The sequence below is a fragment of the Ornithorhynchus anatinus genome, chromosome X1, assembly GCF_004115215.2.
Source record: "Ornithorhynchus anatinus isolate Pmale09 chromosome X1, mOrnAna1.pri.v4, whole genome shotgun sequence".
In the NCBI taxonomy this organism is placed as follows: domain Eukaryota; kingdom Metazoa; phylum Chordata; class Mammalia; order Monotremata; family Ornithorhynchidae; genus Ornithorhynchus; species Ornithorhynchus anatinus.
The window spans coordinates 115,457,726-115,482,405 of record NC_041749.1 but is presented as its reverse complement, the minus strand read 5'-3'; the positions used below and the strand labels follow the sequence as shown (position 1 = coordinate 115,482,405).

At 51.1% G+C, this 24,680-nt stretch overlaps 1 protein-coding gene across 7 annotated transcripts; it reads left to right on the top strand.

Moving 5' to 3' along the window:
- The first annotated feature begins 545 nt into the window (after positions 1-545).
- DDA1 (DET1 and DDB1 associated 1) lies at positions 546-22,910 on the top strand. 7 transcript variants are annotated; one of them, XM_029050869.2, is made up of 6 exons: positions 560-784; positions 14,067-14,147; positions 14,830-14,881; positions 15,591-15,652; positions 18,185-18,227; positions 22,647-22,910. In XM_029050869.2, exons 1-6 carry the CDS (start codon positions 782-784, stop codon positions 22,835-22,837), a joined length of 432 nt encoding a protein of 143 aa, XP_028906702.1. In that variant the 5' UTR covers positions 560-781; the 3' UTR covers positions 22,838-22,910. The 7 variants fall into 7 exon arrangements, with proteins under 7 accessions (XP_039766132.1, XP_028906702.1, XP_028906701.1 ...); XM_029050868.2 differs by lacking the exon at positions 560-784 and adding an exon at positions 13,838-13,940; XM_029050873.2 differs by lacking the exons at positions 560-784; positions 22,647-22,910 and adding exons at positions 13,838-13,940; positions 20,063-20,415.
- The last annotated feature ends 1,770 nt before the right edge of the window (positions 22,911-24,680 follow it).

Below are 24,680 nucleotides of genomic sequence, written 5' to 3'. Positions count from 1 at the left end.
GATGGGGAGGGGAGGAGGGGCAGAGGGAAAGGGAGGGTTCAGTCTGGGAAGGCCTCCTGGAGGAGGTGAGCTCTCAGTAGGGCTTTGAAGAGGGGAAGGGAGTCCGGGCCCTGCCTCTGGCCTGCTCTGTGACCTTGGGCAAGCCATTCCACTTCTCTGGGCCTCAGTTTCCTCATCCGTAAATGGTTATTTTAGTACTTGTTCTCCCTTCCCCTTAGAGCCCCGTGTGGGATGGAGGCGGTAGGGGAGGAAGCCGCGTGTATGTACTCGAGCGCTTAGCATGGTGCTCGGCACACAGTCCGCGCTGAACAAATACCCCACCCCCTTGAGAACAAGCCGCCAAAATCCCTTAGGTCGCCTCTTCTCGGGAGGGACTACAAACCCCAAGAAGCACCTCGAACGAGGCCCAACCCTCATCACTTGGCTCCATCTGCAACCGAAGCACCGGGTGGGGCCCGCAAGCAATTGTCCTTTCAACCTAACTCGACTACATTGTGGGCGGAAGCTTCAGTACAATCAATCGGCAAGGCTTGGCCGAGGGGGCGGCCAATAGACGCCAGAAAGGGAACCTCGAAAGCCGGGGCGGGGCGGCTCCGAAAGCCAATGGAAAAAGGCGGCGGCGGCGGCGGAGGGCGCAATCAAGCTACTTTGTGGTGAGCTGGAAGTTGCTTTGCGGCGGTGTTGGCTTCGGGAGAGGTGGCGGCAGCGGCGGCGAGGTAGGGTCGCTGGAGACAAGGCGGCGGCGTTGGAGACTGACGAGAAAGGCAGACGGCAGTGAAAGATGGTAGGTTCCGTTCCTCACATTCCCCCTTCCGCTCTCCCTCCCCCCCAAGATGGCGTCTCGCCAGGGGGCAGTTGGCCGTGTCCCCTTGCGGCAATGTCCCCGGTGCCCCCGCCCTTTCTCTGGCCTCCCCCCACCCTCCTCATCATTCTCGCCCTTCCCGCTCCTACCCTTTCTCTCCTATCCCTTCTTCTCTCCCTCCTACTAGACTCCTCTTTCCCCACCCCTTCATCCATCCATTCAGCTCCCCACTCCCCGCCCCCTGCTTCTCTTCCCTTCCCCCGCCCCGGGCCTTGCTCGCGCCCCTTAACGCAACGGCCTCTCTTCCTCACCCCACCCACCCCGGCCTCACCTCTTCTCCCCTCCCCCGCCCCTCCTTCCCCCTTCTTCCTGCCTCACCTTCCCCCTTCTTCCTGCCTCACCTTCCCCCTTCTTCCTGCCTCACCTTCCCCCTTCTTCCTGCCTCACCTTCCCCCTTCTTCCTGCCTCACCTTCCCCCTTCTTCCTGCCTCACCTTCCCCCTTCTTCCTGCCTCACCTTCCTTTAAGAAGGGGACCCAGCGTTTCTCACTTTTCCCCCTTTGGCACTCCCGGGTCCCCCTCCCTTCCTCCCACCACCTTCTTACCTAACCTGTCCACCTAAACCGGCCAATCTGCAAACTCTGCGATTCCTTGGTTCCTTACAGGTCTCGTCTTCTAACTCCGAATTAGGAGGTGCTACGCACTTCCTCTCCCCTAACCCTAGCGTTCTGATCTAACCCCCCTACCCGCCTCTAGGCTGAAAGATGACCGATCCCCTTTCTAGGTTTTGAGTTTCTCCTCCCCTCCGCCCCCGCTGTCCAACAGAAGGGATTTGGCTCAGTTGCTTGCGCCCTACCCCTTTGCATCCAGGTGAAGAGCTGACCGCCTCCATTCCTTGCCCTCAGTTTGCTCCCGTTCCGGGATGGTGGTTCCTACTTAGATCTTTGATTACCTTGGAGCTTTGGCAGTGATTTACCTAATAAGGAAGTTGGGCTGTTGGTTAACCTCTGGCCTAGATAGAGAACAAGAATTCCCCAGGAGATTCCTTCCAGGGAGCCAGGGGAAGGGGATCTAGGCTTTTGGCACATCTTCACCCCAAATAAGAGGAGATGAAGAAGTTCACTCATTCAGTAGTACTTATTGAGCACTTACTATGTGCAGAGCACTGTACTAAGCGCTTATGTTGGTAGGGACACAGCCATAGTGGAGTTCCATGGGATGACGGAAAAGCAGTTTGGCCTAGTGGAAAGAGCCCGGGCTTGGGAGTCGGGGGACATGGGTTCTAATGCCGGCTCTGCCACTCGCCTACTGTGAGGTCTTAGGTAAATCACCTCACTTCTCTGTGCCTCAGTTTCCTCATCTGTCAAATGGGGGATTAAAGTCCTGTTCTCCCTCTTAGACCGTGAGCCACTCCATGTGGCTCACTGCTCTAGACTGTAAACTCGTTATGGACAGGGAACGTGTCTGCTAATTCTGTTGCATTGTACTCTCCCAAGTGCTTAGTAAATTGCTCTGCACATGGTAAGCACTCAGTAAATGGTATTGATTGATTGATGGGCCAGCTGACCTGATAATCTTGTATCTACCAGGGCTGAGTACAGTGCTTGTCACATAGTACTCACTTAACAAACACCACAGTTATTAGGATGAAGATGAAGAGACCTTAATACACTAGTCCCCCTCTGCCATTAAATAATATTTGAGAGCCTAATTTATGCAGGACACTGTATTAAGCACTTGGGAGAATAGAATTAGTAGGCACCCATCTCTACCCCTAAGGGGTTCACAGTCTAGTTGGGGAGACTGACCCTAAAGTAACTTATAGATAGGAAGCAACAGAGTGGGTATGATGTGTTCGTAAGTGCCTTGGGGATTGTAAGTAGTTAAGTGATGTGAATGTCCAGATGTGGAAGTTGAGGGCTATGAAGTGGAGAGACTGGAATTTCAGAAGGACTTTGAAGACAGGCAGAGCTCTGCTCTCTTAGGTCTGAAGGGGGAGCAGTTCTAGCCAGGAGGGAAGGAAAGAACAAGGTGATCTGCAGTGGCAGAACAAGGCACAGTGAGTGAAGTGAGTAGGTAAGTTGGAGAGAGCAAAGCGCGCAAGCTGGGATGTAGTGGGAGAAGTGAGTGGATGGGTGGGAGGGAGATCGAAGATTGAGTGTCTCAAAGCCAAGAGTTAGGAGTTTTTCCTTGAGGCAGAGAAGAATGGGCAACCTTTGGAGGTTTCTGAGGAGTGGGAAGATGTGGGTAGAACAACATCTTAGTAAGGTGATGCGGGCAGCAGAGTGAACTATGGACTGGAGAGGGGAGAAGCTGGAGGCAGGGAGATCTGCGAAGAGGCTGATTCAGTAATTGAGTTGGGACATGAGTGCTTGGGCCAGCGTGGTGGCCATGTTGGGACAGAGGAGAAGGGGCTGATCCTAGAAATGACAGCATTTGGCAACAGAGTTGAGCCAGAGAGGAGTCAAGGGCAATGCCAAGGTTACAAGAGATGAGGAGGATGGTAGTGTCCGCTGTGATGGGAAAGTTAGGTGGAGTAGAGGATTAGTCCTTTTTGCTTTAGAGGGAGGGATCAGTGGGGGATTGTGCAGAAGGGAAGAGTGGGGGGTGGGGCTGTCCTGTTCTTGCCCCAAATTCACCCGCCTGCTTTCAACCCCTCACCCCCCCAAGCCTCATTGTGTTTTGTGTTTTCCTTCTCCAAACCCTCTACTTCTTTCTCTCTCTCTCTCCCCTTCCCCTCCCTCCCTCCCCTTGGAGGCCCTTCATGTCTCCTGGGGTGATATACCTTACATTCACACTACCTTTGTCTAAGGTAATTAAGTGCCACAGTTTTAACCTGCCCTGTTGGATCTTCTCTCCCCTCATTCCCCTTCCCTGTTCTCCACCCTGACTAGAAAAGATTTTCATCATCTCTTGAACTGTTCAGTTGGCATTTGCTCCTTTATCAGAATTTCGGTTGGAAAAATTGTGGTAGAACCGAAAGGTTGGGTCTGTGCCCTTATCGTTCTGACCTGGGGCCAAAAATGATGGTTCGTGTAATCATTTATGCCTCTGCCAATGTTTTAAGCCTGACTAATGCTCAGCCAACATTTCCGGAGCAATGGGAAGCTGAATCACTTGAATAATTTCAAGTAGGAAAAAAGAGGGAGGTGGTCACTGCCAGCGAGGACAAAGTCACCCTACTGACCTTTTTACCATTCTCAGTGGCCCTCCATGCCAGTCCTATAGGCAACTTCCCTTACAGCTTGTTTGAGGCAGAATTGTAGGTGGCTTCTGCGGAAGTGATTCTCTGCTCTCACTTAAGGGATTTTGGCTTCTGCTGGGATTTGCCCGGCAGATATGTAAAACTCTCTCCTCTTTCCCCCCTCCCCCCCTTTTTTTGGTGGGGGGACTGGTTTTCCTGACTCCTTAAGGAAAGGAGTCATCCAGATTGTTCTGTGGGTGAGCAAGGCACTCTTTCCCCTCACCACCCCCCAACCCCCAGTGGTGTGGGCGTGGAGGCTTGTGTGGGTGGATGGTCTGAAGAATGTTTTTATCGGCCTTGTTCAATTGAGCTGCTGGGGCAGTTTATTTCAGTAACAGCTTAGTGATTGGAACCAAATCCATATATCCATGTGGTGCAATTGGACCTGTATCTGAAGGCCTGCTGGAAGATTGCTCCTTTGAATGGTTTCACAAATGGCCTGGCTTTGTGCTTAAAGGATGCTGCTCACTCCCCCTGGAAAGGAGCACAGAGTGTCCTCTAAATGGGTATATAACATTGTTCTTACTAGGCTAGAATTCCTGCAACAGTCTTGTTCCCCAGAAGCAGGAATCTGGAGAAGATTAGGTGTACATCCAAAATGTAGATCTTTCACAGAACACACTTGCGATTTTGGGTCCTATGATCATATTTGTGTGCAGAACTGGGCTGGGGGATGCAACACTGCAGTAGCAAAACGCTAAGGTTTTTTCTCAGTTAGCTTTTGAAACAGTTTCCTCCTCCAGTGGTCCCTGACGTATCTGACTGCACAAAGAAATATCCAGTAGTTTCCCCAGAAACATGGCAGAAAAGACCTCAGTCAGAATATGCACTTAAATGGGGTGAAACCTCAGTGTCATTCCAAACAGTAACTTTATTCCTTTTGGCAGCCCCCACGGATTTAATGCAGTGATAATAATAAAAAATATTCATTGCGGTATTTAAGCTCTGACTTGGTGCCAAGCATGGTACTAAGCGCTGGGGTGGAGACAAGATAATCAGGTTGGACACAGCCCCTGTCACAGAAGCACTAGTTTAAGGTTGGAGGAAAAAGGATTTAGATCAGGCTTGTTGTCTTGGGATCTGGTCTTCATTTCTTGTTGATTCTTTCCTCTGCCCCCTCTGACTAGCAAAGGTGATTTCAGCATTTAGTGCTGCAAGGGGAGTGTTTAGTTGTGGTGATGGGGGTTTTTTTTGTGCCTGGAGGAGCTGGACTATTTTGGGATTTTTTTTAGTTTGTATGTGTTGATATGCAAGAATCACAAGGCTTTTCGTCTATGTGGGATTATTCAGAGCACATATCTGGAATGCAATCAATGCTGTAGATGGAAATCATCTCTGGGAACCTTGGCTGTATTACTGTTAAAGCTGTTTGCCTGGTGGTGAAATCTGTACCTCCTGGGCAATAATCTCTCTTCCTTCCCTTTCCCACTCTGGTTTCCACCCCCAAATGTAGCAGTTTATTAAGGGTGGGTAGGGGAGGCAGCAGGCTTTATGGGGAAAAGCACAGATCTGATAGGAGACCCGTTCTTGGTCTCGCTCCGCACTGCCCCTGTGCCATGTGACTTGGATAAGGCACCTTATCTCTCTGGGCCTTGGTTTCCTCCTCTTTAAAACAGGGGTACTCCCTCCTCTCCCTGCCTCACTGAGAGGTCTTGGGGCCAAAATGAAATAATGGATGTGAAAGCTCTTTGGAAAAGAGAAGTACCTTTCCAGTATTATTGCTGGTAAATGGAATAGCCTACTGGACACCTTTGCTGTTGCTCCTAGCAAAGTAGGCTGGAAAGAGCAGCATCTGAAAACCAAATATGTTTTCTTGGGTTTGGGTGAGACAGTGGATTTTGCATTGTAGCAGGCTCTCCCAAGACAAATTCCCCCCTGCCCCCAAATGTGTTAAGCATTTACTATGGATCAAGCACTGTTCTAAGACCTGAAGTAGATACAAGTTAATCAGGTTGGACACAGTCCCTATCCCATATGGGGCTCACTGTCTAAGTAGGAGGGAGAACAGGGATTGAATCTCCATTTTACAGGTGAGGAAACTGAGGCCCAGAAAAGTGAAATGACTTGCCCAAGGATACCCAGGAGACAAGTGACGGAGCTGGGAGTGTAGCACAGATCGTCTGATTCCCAGCCCCATGCTCTTTCCACTAGACTGTGCTGCTTCTCTTTGAAATATGGATAGTTGTGGTTGCCTGAGATAGGGAAGATTCAGAAAAGGTGGATTTTTTTTTTAATGTCCTCCCCCCTCCCCCCGAACACCTTGCTAAAGTGAGGGTCTCCATTTCCTTTATGGTAGCACCCTCATCGTTGGCATCTGTCACCTCACTGCAGCCTGTCCTGAATGCTTTTGGGCTGGTGATTACCTTGTGGCAAAATGGCCCCGAGCTGTCTCTGGGTCCAGGCCTATTTTACTGACTGCTGTCTGCGCTACTGCGTTTGCTGTGTAACCGTTATGACAGATCGGTTTAGCTGGCTAACTCTCTGGGTCCTTAGATGCTGCTGCTCCTCCAGCTCTCTCTTCCTTTCTCTAGTGCGGGCTGCATGACTCCGGCTTGACATCTGGCCCATCTGTGCCCTCTGTTGCTTTTAAGAGCTTCGGCTGTCACTGTCCAATCCTCTTGGTTGGCCGTCTTCGCTCGTTTAGAGTTTACCAGCATTGCCGCCACTCTGCTACTGCCAGGGAGCACCTTTCTGAGGAACCCGGTTGCTCTTGGGACTGATCGGTCTCCCTTCCGTCCGCCTCATTAGAGACACCTCCCTTTCCACTAGAATGACTTGGCAAGGTTGCAGAGAGCACTTGCCTAGAATAAAGCACAATTCCTGGATGGGAACTAGGGAAGATGGCAGAGCTCCTGGTTGGGGCTGCCCTCAGTGAGGGGAGGTTAACTCTTTTTTGACAAAACTGAAAGAACCAATTTGTGACAGCGAATGGGAGCTCTTTGTACAGAGACCTTATAAAAGTGGGGCCAACTTGGATGTGGAATTTTTTTTTTTTTGAATAAAGGAGTTTAAGATGGCCTTTTTGCTAAGCTCTGTTTAGGGATCTTTATTATTATTATTATATTAAAATCATTATTAATAATGATAATAATAGTACTTGTTAAGTACTTATTATGTGCCTAGCACTGGGGTAGATACAAGTTCATCAGGTTGGACACAGTCCCTGTCCGACATGGGGCTCACGCACTTAATCCCGATTTTACAGATGTGGTAACTGAGACCCAGAGAAATGAAGTGACTTGCCCAAGGGGACACAGCAGTCATGTGGTGTAGCCTGGATTAGAACCCAGGTCCTTCTGACTCCCAGGCCTGTACTCTATCCGCTAAGCCCTGCTGCTTCACTTTTAGCCCAGCTGTCTCTCCTCACCTCAAACTCTTGGCTCCTCTCTAGTTTACTATCATTCTCTTAAGAGCACTCGACTCTTCCACCTCTGACCCCTTGCTCATACCTTTCCCTCTGCATGCTTGCTCCCCCGTTCCCTTCAAGTCTGCCAGGATACAGCTCTCTCCAATTTCAAAGCCCTTCTGAAAATTCACCTCCATCAGGCTTTCCCCACCTCCCCAAGTCATGCCATCCCAAGAGCCACCCTTAGCACTTGTACGTCAAACTTCGAACTACGTATTCTACTTAAGTATTCATCTTCCCATAGTCTTGTTGTTTCCAGTTGTATCTTGGCCCTTCCGACTGCTCCCGTGATTTGTAAATAATGTGGGCAGGGAATGTGTCTGTTTATTGTTGTATTGTACTCTCTCAAGTGCTTAGTACAGTGCCCTGCACGCAGTAAGCACTAAGTACGAATGAATAAATGTCTGCTTCCTGTTAGGTTGCAGTCTTCTGTCTCTCTTCTGTTGTACTCTCAAGTGCTTAGTACAGTGCTCTGTACTTTCTTCCCAAATCCACCTTCCCTGCCTCCCCCTCCGAGAGCAAAATAAGTCACATCCAACTTCTGGGAATCCCCAAGTGTCTGACTCAAGTGCGGCTCTTGTTCCCCATTGTCCAGCACATTTGAAAGTGGCCAGAAAGGGAGAGGACTAAGACCATCCTTCCGAGGCACGTGTCGCTGAGCAGGGACGAGAACCAGAACCGTTTCTCGGCTCTGGCCTCTCATGGTTCCCAGTTGATAACCTCCATTAAGTCGACCCCACTCTCTCAATCTTTCCCCTTGCCCCGAGATGTCTATTTCATCAGCCCTCCATAGGTGGTGGTACTGATATGTGGTGGACGTTAAGTCCAGATGTATCCAGATAGGCAGAAGCTTATTAAACCAACAGTCCGTGAATCAGGCAGGAGAGAGCCCTTCAGCAACGTGAATCGCAGTTTGCAAATCAAGTTGAAAGACTATGCTCGACAGGCGGGGAATCATAAAAGCTGAAGAGATCTACCAGCTAACCAAGAACTTCTGCACGTTGTTCAAGAAGTTGCATGGCCCGCGCCTGCCATCCGAGCATCTCTGAAGAGCGAAGATGACGATGACGCTTGGCCGTTCTCCCCAAGCTATCCTGTACTCTGGAAGAGGAGGTCCCATGAAACAGACAACCTTTCAGCATGCGGAGACATGGCCCTCGCCCCAGCTGGCGGGGAAGTCACTGCTGCGGGTGCAACCATGGAAAACGGCGAAGCGCCGGGCCCCAAGGCCTTCCCGCTGAGATCCACAGCACTTGGGGCAGGAAGGGGTGGTGACACCCTGCTTACCCATCTGCCCGAGCTCTTCCTCAACATATGGACCACAGAGGGGATGCCCCTGTCATCACCGGGAAAGAAGGGGGAAGAGATCAAAAGGCAAGTGACTGAGCCATCTCATCGCTCTCCATTGCCAGCAAGATTCTAGGCGGAACACGCTAGGCTCACCTACCGAGGAAGATCATTGAGCGGATACCCCTGAGAATTTCAGTGTGGCTTTAGAGTCTGGCATGGCCCAGAGGACGTGGTCTCTGAAGCATTTCCGATTCAGAAAAAGTGCAGGGAGCAGCACCAAGACCTCTATGTGGTTTGTCCAGGCTGTAAGAGAGGTTTTGACACCATCATGAGACCCGGATTCTGGAAATTGTTTAGTAGTTGTAATATTTATTAAGCACTTACTTTGACTTCCCTGCAATCTGACTTCCCTGAAAGGCTCATTGAGATACTGAGATTACTTCGTGATAACCTGGTCAGGCATGTCAGAGCTTGGCGATGGGATGGAGAGCCCAGTCACCAGTTGTGTGAAGCAGGAATGCATAGTGAGCCAGGGTCTGTTCAGTTCTTTCTGTACAGCCAGGCTGGAGGGTGAAACAAGAGGCTAAGATGCAGATGTTAGACTACACTTCCTTTCCCCTAGGAAAAGAGAAGTCCAACTCAACAGACTTTTTGAGCAGTGTCCAAAGACTAGAGACAGTCAATCAAGAGTTGATTGCGCCCTTGAGGCATATGCCCAAGAAGAGGGGCCCAAATGGTGGTAAAACACTTCACCAAATTAGCCAGGTGGTGTGGACTGGCAATAAATCCAAAGAAAATCAAGGAAGTGAATCAGTGTGCACAAGGGAAGCTGTACGGACAGCCTACAACCAGAGCAGCTTTTTTTATGCCCAGTGTGGCCAGGCAGGGAGTCCTGCATTGCCACACACACAAACATACACCCGTAGGGTGAATTTTAGCATTGTTGACATGCTCTTTGAGGAACAACTGTACGGAATGTATTGCAAATATCCAGTCGATCAGTCAGTGGTATTTCTTGAGCTCTGACAGGGTGCCGATCCCCAGACTGAGTGCTTGGGAAAGTACAGTAGAGTTGGTAGACACAGTCCCTCTGCCCTTGAGGAGTTCGCAGTCCAGTGGGGGAAGACAGACTCAAATCAGTTATAGGAAGGGGGAGCAGCAGAATATAGGGAGAGGTCCATAGGTTCTGTGAGAGTGGAGTGAGTATCAAAGTGCTTAGTGGATCAATGAATGGTATTTACTTGAGGGCTTACTGTTTGCAGAGCCCTGTGGTAAATGCTTCGGAGAGTACAGGACAAGAGAGTAGGTATAGGCAATCCCTGCCCAGAAGGATTTTAGAGATTAGGTATGCCCCATTAGTAGCAGTTATGGACATAAATGCATCCGGTGAGGCAGATGGGAGGGAGAGTAGGGAAGGGAGATAAGAGGTTAGTCAGGGAAGGATTCCTGGAGGAAATAGGGTTTTAGTAGGGCTTTGAAGATCTGAAGAGTGGTAGATTTGAAGTGTGGGGCGGGGGATGGTTAGGGAAAGTTCCAGACAGGAGGGAAGGTGTGAACAAGGGGTCCCCTACAATCGATCATGAGGTACAGTGAGTAGGTTGACATTAACAGAGCGCAGCAAGTGGGCTGGGTTGTGGAGGGAGGGGAGTGAGAAGAGGTAGGAGGAAGAAAGCTGATTGAGTGCCTTAAAGCTGATGGTGAGGAAATTCTGTTTGCAGAGATGGGTAGGCAACCATTGGAGGTTTTTGCAGAGCAGGGAGACGTGTGCAGAACGATGTTTTTAAAAAAATGATCGACAACAGAATGAAGTTAGGACTGGAGAGATCAGAGGCAGGGAGGTCAGCAAGGAGGCTGATGCAGTAATTGATACAGATTATGACTAGCATGATGGCAGTTTGGATGGAGAGAAAGGGGAGGATTCTGGAGATGTGAAGATAGAACCGAAAGGATTTAGTGACTGTGAATAGGTGAACTGAGAGAGAGGAGTCAAGGATAAGGCCATGGTTGAGGGTTTATGAGATGGGGGGAACAGGTTTGGGAAGGAAGATGAAGAAGAGTTTGAGTTCATGTTGAGCCTGAGTGTCAGTGGGACATGGACACTGTGGACAGTGCCCTTCTCCTGGAAACATTATCTAACCTTGGATTCAATGACACTGTCCTCTTCTGGTTCTCCTTCTGTCTCTCTGGCTGCTCATTCTCAGTCTCTTTCACAGGCTCCCCTTTGTGTGCCATCCCCTAACTGTGAGAGTCCCTCAAGGCTCAGGTTCGGTTCCCCTTCTACTCCCACTCCCTTGGAGAACTCAGTTGTTTCCATGGCTTCAATTACCATCTGTATACAGATGATTCCCAAATCTACCTCTCCAGCCCAGAGCTCTCTACATTCTCTGTAGTCTCACATTTCTTCCTGCTTTCAGGACATCTCCACCTGGTTGTCTCACTGACACCTCAGACTAAACATGTCCAAAACAGAACTCCTTATCTACCCACCCAAACCCTGTCCTCTTCCTGACTTTGCAATCACTATAGACAGCACCATTCATTCATTCAATAGTATTTATTGAGCGCTTACTATGTGCAGCACACTGTACTAAGCGCTTGGAATATGCAATTCGGGAACAGAGACAATCCCTGCCCAATGACGGGCTTACAGTCTAATCCGGGGAGACAGACGGACAAAAACAAGACAACATAAACACGATAAATAGAATCAAGGGGATGTGCACCTCATTAACAAAATAAATAGGGTAATAAAAATATATACAAATGAGCACAGTGCTGAGGGGAAGGGGGGGGAGGAGCAGAGGGAAAGGGGGCTTAGCTGAGGAGAGGTGAAGGGGGGAAGGGAGAGGGAGCAGACAGGGAGCAGAGGGAAAAGGGGAAGCTCAGTCTGGGAAGGCCTCTTGAAGGAGGTGAGATCTCAGTAGGGCTTTGAAGTGGGGAAGAGAGTTAGTTTGGCGGAGGTGAGAAGGGAGGGCATTCCAGGACAGTGGTAGGATGTGGGCCAGAGGTCGACGGCGGGATAGGCATGAATGGGGGACGGTGAGAAGGTGAGCGGCAGAGGAGAGGAGCGTGTGGGGTGGGCAGTAGAAAGAGAGAAGGGAGGTGAGGTAGGAGGGAGCAAGGTGATGGACAGCCTTGAAGCCCAGAGTGAGAAATTTTTGTTTCATGCGGAGGTCGATGGGCAACCACTGGAGGTTTTTAAGGAGGGGAGTGACATGCCCAGAGCATTTCTGACGCAAGATGATCCGGCCAGCGGACTGAAGAATAGACTGGAGTGGGGAGAGACAGGAGGAAGGGAGGTCAGAGAGAAGGCTAACACAATAATCCAGCCGGGATATTATGAGAGCCTGTACCAGTATGATAGCCGTTTGGATGGAGAGGAAAGGGCAGATCTTGGCGATATTGTGAAGGTGAGACCAACAGGCATTGGTGATGGATTGGATGTGTGGGGTGAATGAGAGAGCGGAGTGAAGGATAACATCAAGGTTGCGGGCTTACCATCCTCCCTGTCTCTGAAGCATGTAACCTTGGCGTTATCCTCGACTCACCTCTCATTCAACCCACATATTCAATGTCACCAAATCATGGCAATTCAGCCTTCGTAACATCGCTAAAATCTGTCCTGTCCTCCATCCAAACTGCTACCACGTTAATCCAAGCACTTATCTTATCCTGCCTTGGTTATTGCATCAGCTTTCTTGCTGACCTCCCAGTCCCCCCCCCCGTCGTTCCCCCCCCCCACCCCACATTTTTCCCCTCAGTCCATACTTGACTCTGTTTCCCAGAACATTTTTTTACAAAATCTTTCAGTCCAGGTTTCCCCATTCCTCAAGAACCTCCAGTAGTTGCCTATTCACCTCTATATAATAACAACAACAATAATAATAGTAATAATAATGGTATTTAAGAGCTGACTGTGTGCCAGGCACTGTACTAAGCACTGGGGTGGATACAAGCAAATAGGGTTGGACACAGTCCCTGTCCCACTTGGGGCTCACAGTCTCAATCTCCATTTTACAGATGAGGTAACTGAGGCATAGAGAAATGAAGTCACTTGCCCAAGGTCACACAGCAGACAAGTAACAGAGCTGGAATTAGAACACATGACCTTCTGACTCCCAGGCCCATGCTCAGAAACTCCTTACCATAGGCTTTAAAGCACTCAATCACCTTGCCCCCTCCTACCTTACCTCCCTGTTTTCCTACCACAACCTAGCCCGCACAATTGGCTCTTCTAATGCCAACCTACTCGATCTTGTATATTTTGCCACCGAACCCTTGCCCACCTCCTGCCTCTGGCTTGGAACACCCTCCCTCTTCATATCTGGCATATGATTACTCTCTCCATCTTTAAAGTCTTATTAAAAACTCATCTCCTCCAAGAGGCCTTTCCCAACTAAGCCCTCCTTTCCTCTTCTCCCACTCTCTTCTGCGTCACCCTTGTATTTGGGTTTGCATTTGGCTTTATTTACTTCTCCCTCAGTTCCACAGCACTTATGTACATATCTGTAATATATTGATATTAATGTCCATCTCCTCCTCTAGATTGTAAACTTGATATGGGCAGAGAACATGTCTATAAACTGTTATATTATACTCTCTCAAGCACTTAGTACAGTGTTCTGTGCTCAATAAATACCAGTGATTAATTGATCCAGTTTTTCAGCCTTTCTTGGGCAAGAAGTGGGGCATCCAGTGCTTGGGATGGGTGAGAGCATTGAGAGGAGGGATAATCTGTTTGAGTATAGGTTAGATCAATCCAGGGTGTGGGTGAAGGGTCGGTAGCGGGATTGATGAGCTCGAGGTACAGAGAAAACAGGTGGGCTTGGGGTTAGAGGAGTGGAATGTGCGGGTTGATTTGCAGTAGGAAATCAGGAAGATTTCCTTGCTCCCCCTTTTCTCAATGGTGTGACATTCTCTTCCCTTACTAAAAATCCTTTTCTTTGCACCTCGACTTGAGGGAGAGAAGTGGAGGATAATTGAGTGTTGTAGGGGGAGGCTAGCCTTTCTAATCCCCCCCACCCCCCACCCCCCACCCCCCACCCCTCCCTCCTCCATTGTTTAGTAAGTGCTGAGGGAGAGAGAGAGCTGGGGGGAAGGGGGGGGGTGGCGGGGGTTGATTGCTTTGCTGAAAGTAGGCAGAAACTGTGTTCTCTTCCAAACCTAGATGACCTACTCTCCATGGACCAACAGCTTGAGGTTTGAAGATTCATCCTTGTTGAATCTCTCTCAGCCCCTGGGCTTATTCTTTTTTCTGGGCTGGTGCGTACACACGAACCCTCCCATCAACTAACCATGCTTTGGGATGTGTGTTTTGTATTTCAGGCAGAATTCTTGAAAGGGTTACCTGTGTACAACAAAAGCAATTTTAGCAGATTTCATGCAGATTCTGTGTGCAAAGCATCGGTGAGTAGTCTTTTGGGTGCGGGAACAGGGTGGGGTTTTCCATCAAGCACTTATTGAGCACTTACTGTGTGCAGTGCACTGTACTAAGCTCTTGGGAGAGTATAATATGACAGTGAATAGACACATTTCCTGCACACAAGGAGCAGCCTACAGTCTGGAGGGGAGACAGACATTTAATATAAATACATTATGGATACGTACATAAGTGCTGTGGGGCTGAGGGTGGGACAAATAAAGGGTGCAAATCCAAGTGCAGAATCTCAGGGGCATTTTGGAGTGTTTTCAGAGATGGGGAAACTCCAGTGTGTCTGGGAGGCTCTTCCATGGTTGCGCTGGCCTGCTGGACCTTGAATCTGGTAAAATGGCACAGGAGTCGGTGGAAAGCCGGGGCCCCCATCCGAAGCAAACGTAGGTTTTGGAAGTCCTGCTGGCCGGCTTGCTGTAGGCCTCTTCTCTCACGTGAGCCTAAACAAAATCCGTCACGTTCTCGGACCAAAATATGTCTCCCGATTCCTGTGGCAAATTATCCCGTAGTTGAGCAGGGAATCTGAACTTTAACTGAGCCCAAAGTAGGGAGTGACTTTATGATATGGAAAGGCGGACAGTTCTCCCAAGAACCTCAACATCTGTTCCCTTCTATTCTACCATTCCTAATTCTTCCTACCTTCTAATTCTCCTACAGAATAGACGACCATCAGTGTATCTTCCCACAAAGGAATACCCTTCGGAACAGAGTAAGTGCCCCTTTGAATTGATTTCATGATAATTAAAAATAATATAATTTGGGATATTTAAGCGCTACGCGCCAAGCACTGTACTCAGCTTTGGGCTAGATAATTAGGCCAGACACGATCCCTTTCCCACCCGGGGCTCACAGTAGGAGGGAGAATGGTATTGAATCCCCACTGTACACATAAGGAAACAGGCCTAGAGAAGCGAAGGGACTTGGCCTAGGTCACCAAGTGGACAAGTGGCAGAGGCAAAATTGAGAACCCAGGTTCTTTGACTCTCAGGGGCCATGGAAGGGTTCAGTAGACTGGGACCAGAATCATCTTGGACCCTGCCTGGGAATCTGAAGGCAGAATGCGTTCCAGCCAGTGACTTTTAAGGGCCTACTCTGCTGGATAGATAGTTGGGAAGAAAGGCAAATTTGGGGCCTTGGGCGTCCCCCCGCTCAATCTAGGTAGCACCATCAGTCTGATGTCTGGAGTCATTCTTATTGACACATGGTTTGATCACAAAAATCCCCCAGACCTCAACCCTCTGTTTTGTTGACGATACTTCGTTACTTTTCTCTTGGGTGGCTTTGTTCTTTTAATCTTATGTCCCACGACCCAAAGAACTTCCAATTCAAGTCCCATAGCAGGCTGAGCTTAGTTTATTTCCCAGCAGTGGAAAACGCAAAACTCGCTTTCTGATCGAGTTTATTTTTTTCTCCCGTAGTCATAGTAACAGAAAAGACAAACATTCTTTTACGCTACCTACATCAACAATGGGACAAAAAGGTAAGAGCTATTAACAGTTGTAACTCTGGGGGAGGAGGTGTGGAATTTTGCCCTTCCATTTTGCGGCGTGTTCTGTTCTCTGCAGAGCAACCGATCCCACTGAGAGAGAAATATTTTTCTGTTGGGAGTGGGAATTTACCTGCTCCGAGAAGGGGGGATACTAGGAAGCCTGGCTTAAGGCTGATGGAACAGTTCCCCAGGTCTGTCCACTGCTCAACTCCCAGGCCTCAAGCGTGGTCTACTGAACTCTCTCTCGTTCCCTTTCTGTGCTCCTCCCAGGCAGAAGCCAAGTGTCCCAGGCTGATTGGCAGGCAGAAGCCTGCCTTGATTTTTGACCCGGGGCCTTGCTACCTGCCTTGTTGCCTGCTTACTTTCCCCAGCCCTGAGAGGAATGTCATTCTGTCGGCTTGGCTTGGAGCCTATGCCAGGCGGCAAACCCCAAAGGATCACAAGCTCCTGGAGGGGCAGGGACTGCGTCTCTTGATATTGCATTATTCTCCCAAATGCTTAACTCTAGAGTTTTAAATAACATTGACGAACTGGAGCAACATGGGCTGTGTCGACAGGGCAGTTTTTCCCCCCAGCCTGGCCACCGGGCAAATAAGAGGTTCCAGTTTAGTGATGCACAACAGAACCCGTGCTCTTTGGCGAGATGCAGCCATTTTTAGCTCCCTCCGTTCTCCTGTAACGAAGGGGCTCTGTCGCTGACAAACCCCACGTTAAGGAAAACTCACGATAGAGTCCACTGGGCCTGACGGGCAGCCTCCCGAGCCGTTTCTTCCGCCATCACATTCTGTCCAGTGGGCAGGAGGAAAGATAGAAAGGAGAGATGCGTGTTGTCAGAAGAATGGTCCGTCATCCCCTCACAGCATCACAGCCAAAATTGTTTAAAACTCATGCGATGTTGATAACCGAATGTACCAGGGAGCTAAAACAATGCGGGATGGGAGAAAGAGAGCACATGCACTAATCGGGGCTCAAAGGAGATGCTTTAGCCACGGGGAGCCTCCTGGGTTTCCAGGGATGTTTAGGAACCAAGTTGCATACGTTTGCCGTAGAGCACTGGGTGATGTTCAGTTAGTTTGCAGTTTTTCATTTCTGTCCTTGTAGGTCTTGTTCCCCTTCTTAGGGGCTGGGACAGGGAGTATTGTGTGTCAAGTGGAAGGGATCACCAAAGGTCATCCATTTCATCCTCCTTCCTCCAGGGGGAAGTAACTGGGCCAGAAAGAAAGTTCCCTCCTTTTTGGTTTCCCAGCTCCTGAAAAGGAGAGCTGCCTCCTCCCAGGGATCAGGTTTCAGTGGCTACCGCCTCCCCGCCCCCTCCCCCGACCTTTGATCATCAGAAAATTCTTCCTGGTGTCTAACCTAATTCTCTCCTGCATCGGTGTGCATTTATTCTCTCCTCTGAGTGACTGGTGGCTGTGATTGGGTAAGCCGCGCTGCTGTAATGAGCTTCATTTCCTCTTCTAATAACTTCCTGTCATCCAAGCCATCCCTAATTTGTTGATGAGAACCCTGCTCTCGGCTGAGTCATGCCAGAGCTCCCTGCCGAAGGGGTGGGAGAACTCCTCAGGCTTTGGCTTCCTGGAGGAGACTCCTGGGCTCTGACCCGCCCCAGTCTGGCTCCGGGAGCCTGGTCTTGCACTGAAGCTCCGGCAGGGGCTGCTTTAAGCCAGCCGGGGCCATCAAAGATCCGGTTCAGCCAGCCTCTTTGGGGCAGAGTCGAGGTTGAGCCGATCCCGGCTAATTCCTCTCCCTCTTGCCACCTGGCCTGGGCTCGGAGAGATGTGCGGGAGACTCTTCTCTGGATGTTAGGGGAAGAAGTGGGGTGGGTTGGGATGCAGGCAGCCAACCAATTGTGAGCTGGGGCGAAGGGCTCTTGGAGCCAAGTAGGATGGGGGTCCAGAGTGGAGCTTTTGCTTTGTGGGGGGGGGGGGCGGTCATAGAGGCCTACTTCTGGGAGGGGGTGGCAATGGCCCCCCACAGCTTACTCCAGATCTCGGAGGAGAAGACCCGAGAGTTTTCCCATTGGGGCTGAAGAGACCCAGAATGGCGGCCTTCTGGCCCATGAGCTCATTGAAGCCTGCCCCCTCCCGGTCCATGGCCCCCCTCTAAAATCCCGGCCCCCTCGTCACCCCCACGCTCAAAATGAGAAGTTGGCCACCTCTGCTTGGGGTGCAGCTTCTGGTTTCTTGCCATCCAGACAGCGCCAGGCTTTGGTACCTGAGCTCCTTAAATAGTCTCCCACCCCCTCCTCTTGTACCTGGCACTCCTGTGAACCCTCAGCCCACTGCAGGTGAAGAAAGTGGCCTCACCATCCGTGGAGATGCAGCTACTTCTGGGGTGGAAGCCCAGCAGCTATTAAGTGGCAGTTTCAGGAACTGTTTTGAGGAGGCTCGGCTTAATGTCGGTCCTAGCAAAGGATGCGGAGGGGGACTGTAGAGAGAGGGGGAAGGAGTGAGAGCATGGGCCATCTTGCCCCCCCACCCCATGGTCCTCTAACCCAACCGCGTGTCTCCCTTTCCTGGCCAGAATGCTGCGAAGAAGAGAGACCAAGAGCAAGTGGATGTAGAAGGTGAGAATTCCGCACCACCTCGGAAAATCGCTCGGACAGACAGCCAGGACATGAACGAAGACACTTAGACTTTTACTTCCCTTCTTCACTTCTCTGCAGGCGCTTCCTGTCTCATGGTCTCAAAAACATGTAACCTCTCCTCTTTCTCCCCCCCTTCCCCTCCCGCCCCACCCCCACCCCTCCCACTATGCAGTCAAAACCACTTCTGACTTTGTAGGAGCTGATGTATTTATTTCCTCGAGTTTTTATTTATGCTGTAAAATTTTGGGAGTGCTGGTTAAAGCAGGTCGCCTGATGGTGTAGCGCAACTGTGATAGAAGCTCTTTGAAAATGATGTGGGCCCTGGTTTTTCCCGGTTTTACTAAATCTGTTGCTTAATTAACTCAAAGTAGCCGCGAAAACCTGGAGCCCAAGCAGGTCCCAAGGCTGCATCCTAGGGGGTGAAGGGACGGGGCAGTCCTGGCTCGTTCTCAGCCCGTTGCCTCTCCTGGACTCCAAAATGGCAGGACCTTATAGGATTTCCAGACCGGACTGTGAACGAGCCGTTGACCCCGCCCCGTCTTCTTTCCTCCCCGGCTCCACATCCCCGGGCCCCTTTTCCTTTCCTCTACTCAGCTTTGTCTAGAGGAGATGTATCTCCCAAACTCTTTATTTTTTTAATTCATTGTATTTGTTTTGTCTTTGCTGCTCTGGTGTTCCGTCAGGACCACACAGTACTGGGCAGCGTTGAATCCGATTTCCTGGCTTGACCTGGAGAGGGAAGCTGGCAAGAGTTCTCCTGGCCTTTAAAGCTCTAGACTCGCCCCCTCACCAAGACAAGACAACACATGACCCCCGCCTTCAACCAAATCAGCTAGATATTTCTTATGCCCTCAAGTATGTGATTTGGCAGCATGTTTTAGTTACAGCAGAACGGAGGGAGCTTTCCGATTTGGAAGGAATGTGCCCTCCACTCCCCTTGTCCCCTCTCCTCCCCCCCTCCGGCCTTCGGGAAGAGGGCAAATTATCATCTGTGCGTCCAGAGATACCTGCCTAGCAGTCTTGGGATTGTAACCTTCCCTAGGGTAGCTTGACAGTAAGAGCTTCTTGGTTTTTGGATATTTACGACTATCATCAGTCTCCACACACTCTGTCTTTCCAGTCTGAAGGGACTTCTGTGGCAGGAACCAGGCTTCAGACCCTGCGGTGGCCAGAGAGACCGAGGGTTTCCAAGGGCAAGGATTGCTTGACTTGGGGAACGTGGCGGGGGGGGGGGGGGGGAGTGTCCTGATGCTCAGGCACTGCTTACCACTGCCCCGCCCCCCCCGCCGCCAGCACCATGCACACATACACACTTGCACGCATTCACAGATTCCCAAGCTACCGCACAGCCAGCCAGGTGCCTTCGAAAGCATGAGCCAGTGGAGTGGAGAGGAGGATGCCCCTGCCACCTGGGTGTCCAGTTGGCGCTGGAATTGGCTGAGCGCCCCTCCCCCCCCCCCCCCCCCCCCCCCCCGCCCAGGAAGGAGAGGAGGCACTGTTGAACTCTGTTTGGAAATCGGACTTTTGCCTTATAAACTGTGATGCTCCTCCAGCGAGCATACTTCTGGAGGCCGCACAGTGTTTTCTCTCCGGACCTCTCCTCCCTCTTCTCCCCTCCCTCCAATGTCGGAGGGAGAACAAAACCCCTTCAAGTGGAACTGAAGGTGCTGGTTCGGGGTTGCAGCCAGAACTGACAAGTGTGCGTGCGTGCCCCCCCCCCCCCCGCCCCCCACTCCCACCCCCCCCAAACCGGGTCTGACGGTAGTAGGGGTTCGGTGCTAAGGGCTTACCCTCTTTTTGTCTCTGGCTCCGAGTCTGATTGATGGAAGGAGAAATCTCCGTGTCATCCTGCTTTCCGGAGCACGTCCGGCCAAGGAGACGAAGCCAACCCTTTGGTTCACCAAGACACTGGCTGGGGTCCCTTTAAAGAGTCGACATGCATGCCAAGCCCAATGGGGACTCGAGAGACTCTGCTCCTGACTTGCTGGAAAAGCTTGGGTGAATTGCTTTACCTCTCTGTGCCTCAATTCCAACATCCCTTCCCCCCACATCTGAGAAATAGACTGACCAGCAGATTCCGGGTGTGTGCCCTGCTTTGAGATCTCCAGCTGGATAGCCTAAGGAGAGGCCAAAGTGTTCCTCTGTGGAAATGACAAACGCTAGTTCTCTTGCTCCTCAACGATTGACTCTGTCCACTAAAGATTTGTGTGAGGCCCCCGTTCTGGGACCTTGCTGATTTTTCAGAAAATCAGGGCAAAGGGGAGGATCTGAATCAAACCTTCCTGATGCCCAGTTCCATGTCAAAGGATGTTTCCGCTTCCGAAACCTCTTGCTTTTCCCCATACCCCCCCATCTTATAGCCACTTGATCTTCGGGTATACAGGGCAGATTTAAACACTGCACTCGGAAATGAGAGGAGTCAGATCCTCAGTTACATGCCAGTCTCTGGGGAAAGGCGAAAGAGACATACACTACTGCATACACTCACTCATTTGCACTCACACTCCCTCACTCGTGTGCACACACCCACTTGCACATGTACTCACGTGCACACCTCTCTCCGCCCCCCCGCAACACACACACACACACACTGTTTAAACTTGTATGTGTCAGCCGCACTGCATCAATTTCTCTTGAAGATGTTTTGAGATGGAGTAGGTTGTTTTATGGGTGGGGGAGAAATCCTTCAGAGAGAGGAGGGGGGTGGGGTTGCCTTGCCCAGGGTTGAGGATCCAGAGTGGGGAAAGCCAGTGGTTTGAATATGCACCTTGGCAGAAGGAGCAGATGCTGCCCTCGCCAGGCAAAGACCCAAGATGCTTCAGGAGGAGGCCACCAGTCACAAGGTCAGCGCGTTCTTTCCTGGCCAGAGAGTCTCCTCTCAAACGGGCTGCAGATGAGAATTTGAAGCCAACCTCACTGCTCGCCCGTGAATGGGGATCTTGAGCCACTGCACCCGAAGATCAGGCTTGGCTTCTGGGTTGCAGGGGCACTGTGAGGCTGCTGACCTTTGTTTCCACACAATCTGGTCTTCATTTTGTGCCTTACCTGGTTGGTGGTTCTGAGTGTTTTTCCTTCGGCCTTGAAGCCAGGGTGGAAATGGAGGTGCGAGGCAAGGCCTGTCCAGCTCTAGCAGGACAGACTTGGGGAGCTGAAAAGACAGACGGCCTAGCAAGTGGCCGTCCCGAGTTACCCTGCCAGGCCTGTAAAGCCTGACTATTCCCAGCAATGTGATGGGCTCTTGGGATTTCCACCAGACCCTCCTGAAATGATAGTCGGGTGAAAGAACATAAAAATCTAGTTCCCAGGGAATGTGTCATTGGGGGTTACATTTTGGCTAAACTGGTTGATGTCTGAAACTTTGGACATCCAAACCCTTTGGTACAAATCTCTGGGAGCCAGGTGACTCTGAATACCTCACTGGCATTTTCCCAGGGCCGTTGGGGGAGGCCCAGGGTAGTGGCACTGTGGTGCATGTGCACCCCCTACCCCCCTTTTCCCCATTAAGGGGAATGGTGGAAAGAGCTGTCTCCAAGGAGTAGGTCACAGTTCTGTGGGATCTCAGGGAGCTGAAGTGCAGCTGGGGTTTAGGTGATAATAGAAATTGTGGCAAGTGCTTGCCCTGTGCTAAGCACAGGGGTAGATCCAAGATTATCGGGTTGGTCATAGTCCCTGACCCACCTGGGGTTTATAGCCTAAAGGAGGGAGAATGGGTAGCTCGTCCCCATTTTACAGCTGAGGAAACAGACACAAAGCAATTAAGTGACTTGCCCAAGGTCACCCAGTAGGCAAGGGGTAGAAGTGGGATGACAACCCAGGTCCTCTGATGCCCCAACCTGGGCTCTTTCCACCAGGCCCCGTTACTTCTCACATGCTGCTATGTGGACTGTAGCCAACTGAGTGGATTGCTGTTTGTTTGGACTCAAGGGTGGAATTTGTGGCTTCAGCAGAGGGCAGAGGAGTGGCTCTCTTACCCCTCTGAGCTGTCCAAACCACTTGGGATTCAGTGGCTTGAGTAGATGAATGTGGTCCAGCCCCTGAACCAGTCGCCAGGCTTTCTGCTTGATTGCTGTTGGAAGGAGGAAAACAGCTCAAGAGGTTGCTCTTCCCCGCCACCCTGGGCCGCCCTGGGAGATTGAACTAAGGGGGCGACCAGGCCAGTTTCGTCACCTAACCCAGGCAAGGGAGGCTAAAACTGAGGCTGGCTTTTTTCCTTGTCCGGGCATCTCGGTCCTCCTCCAAAGTCCAGTCTGACCCAGTTGATGGCAGTAGGGGCAAAGGCCACTGGCAGGGAGGGGAGGACCCCACCTGGTTAGCCCTTACCCAATGTCTGCCCAGGCTCTGTCGGAACCCAGGGCCTCGCCCCTGACGTTTCACAACCACCACGCTCTTGCCTTCCAGCTAAAGGGTTGGACCTTTGGTTTGAGTGCCCCACACCACCGAGGGCCCCAGAGGGGATCTGTATGGAACCGGCCCCGGTGCGGCTCCTCGTGACGTCACCCCAAAGGAAGAACGAGTGGCGGGACGCTGTTGCATCTCGGGACTTGGCTCTGGATGGGGAGACAAACCCCTCCCCCCCGGCTGAGAATTGATCAAGAGTCCTGAGGGCATCCGTCAAAGCTGGAAATGTCGGCTCACAGACTGAATAATGATGGAGGCGAGAAAGGGTGGTTTGTTTTTAATGTGCGTTTGAAGAGGCAGGTGGGAGCGAGGGGAGAGGGATAGGCAATTTGGGGGTGAAATGAGGATGCAGTTGGACACCTTAAAGGAGGCCCCCCCACCCCCTGGTCTGGGACGCGAGTGCAGGCATCGCTGGGATCGTGGCCGGACTCCGGGGATCTTGGACCGACCCTGGGAGCCATCTGCCATTTCCCCCTGAAGCCACCCCAGTGACTTCTGCATCTGCTGCCATCCTGCTCGTCAGCCTCCAATTCCCTGGGCTGTTGTTGCAGGACACGGTGTTCCAAACGGAGACGCAAACCTACAAAATATTTTTCTATTTGTGGGCCAGGGAAGTAGTTCACGTTCCCCAACTGAGCTCCCTGCTTCCTTTTTGGCAAGCGGGCCAGGCTGGGGGGAGGAGGTTGCAGAGGCATTGGTGGGGGGGTGGAGGGGGGTGGAGGGATGGGAGGGGCGAATCGGGGAACTACTGCTGGAACGAGGGCCGGGCCTATTTTCATCTGAGGTTAATGTTGCAGTTTGCATTTATTAAAAAAAAAAAGATCGAATTCATGTTTGATACTGTGTACAATAAATCTGAAGTCTTTAGAGGATTGGGTCTCCTGTGGACTTTGTCTTCTGAAGCCAAGCAAACAGGGTGGCACTAGGGATGTGATGTGACTCAACTGGGAGCCGCCACCCTAGAGGAGGCTCTTACTGCCAGGGGCCCCCACTCTTCCTCCCTCTCTGCCCAACTGGGGGAGGCAGAGGCGTGGATGTGTGGGGCGTGGGGAGCAGGGCCATGCAGGACCCAGCTCCCTGTACTAAGGAATCCCTTGATCCCAGACATGGGTATTTGTTTTAACTTTGCTTGAGGACCAGATGTTGAGGCTGCCTGGGGAGGGCTGGAGAGGGAGTTGGGGTTCTGGGGGAGAAGGGGAGATTGGCGGAAAAGGCCAGAGAATGGGCACTCCTTCCCTCCCTCCCTTCCTGCCCAGAATAGCCTGGCAGATAAACTCACGCCCCTGGCCAGGAACCACAGGGAGCAAATTGTATACTCTTTCCCAGTGCTTATTACAGTGCTCTGCACACAGTAAGCACTTAAGATATACTGTTAATACTAGGAAAGGGTGGGCTAATTTAGAGAGGTCTGTCCAGGGTCCCCAGGGCACAGCAGAGCCCATCTGCCAGCCCATTCTGCTGATCAGCTTGGCTCACTGGAAAGAGTGTGGGCTTGGGAGTTGGAGGTCATGGGTTCAAATCCCAGCTCAGCCACTTGTCAGCTGTGTGACTTTGGGCAAGTCACTTCACTTTTCTGGGCCTCAGTTACCCCATCTGTAAAATGGGGATTAAGACTGTGAGCCCCACGTGGCACAGCCTGATCATCTTTTATCTACCCCAGGGCTTAGAACAGTGCTTTGCACAAAGTAAGTGCTTAACAAATGCCATCATTATTGGGGAAGCAGTGTGGCTCAGTGGAAAGAGCACGGGCTTGGGACTCAGAGGTCATGGGTTCAAATCCCTGCTCTGCCACTTGTCAGCTGTGTGACTGGGCAAGTCACTTAACTTCTCTGTGCCTCAGTTACCTCATCTGTAAAATGGGGATTAAGACTGTGAGCCTCACGTGGGACAACCTGATTAACCTGTATCTACCCAGCGCTTAGAACAGTGCTCTGCACATAGTAAGCGCTTAACAAATACCAACATTGCATTATTATTATTGCTAAGATCGGCAACCCTCTCCCTGGCCCCACTCACGGTCGGGCCATGCTGTCA

Bases quoted from the DNA above. Each gene is read 5' to 3' on its own strand.
- DDA1 (XM_029050868.2), top strand. The intron at 14,148-14,829 runs GTGAGTAGTCTT...ATTCTCCTACAG, and splicing joins ATTCTGTGTGCAAAGCATCG to AATAGACGACCATCAGTGTA. The intron at 14,882-15,590 runs GTAAGTGCCCCT...TTTCTCCCGTAG, and splicing joins GGAATACCCTTCGGAACAGA to TCATAGTAACAGAAAAGACA.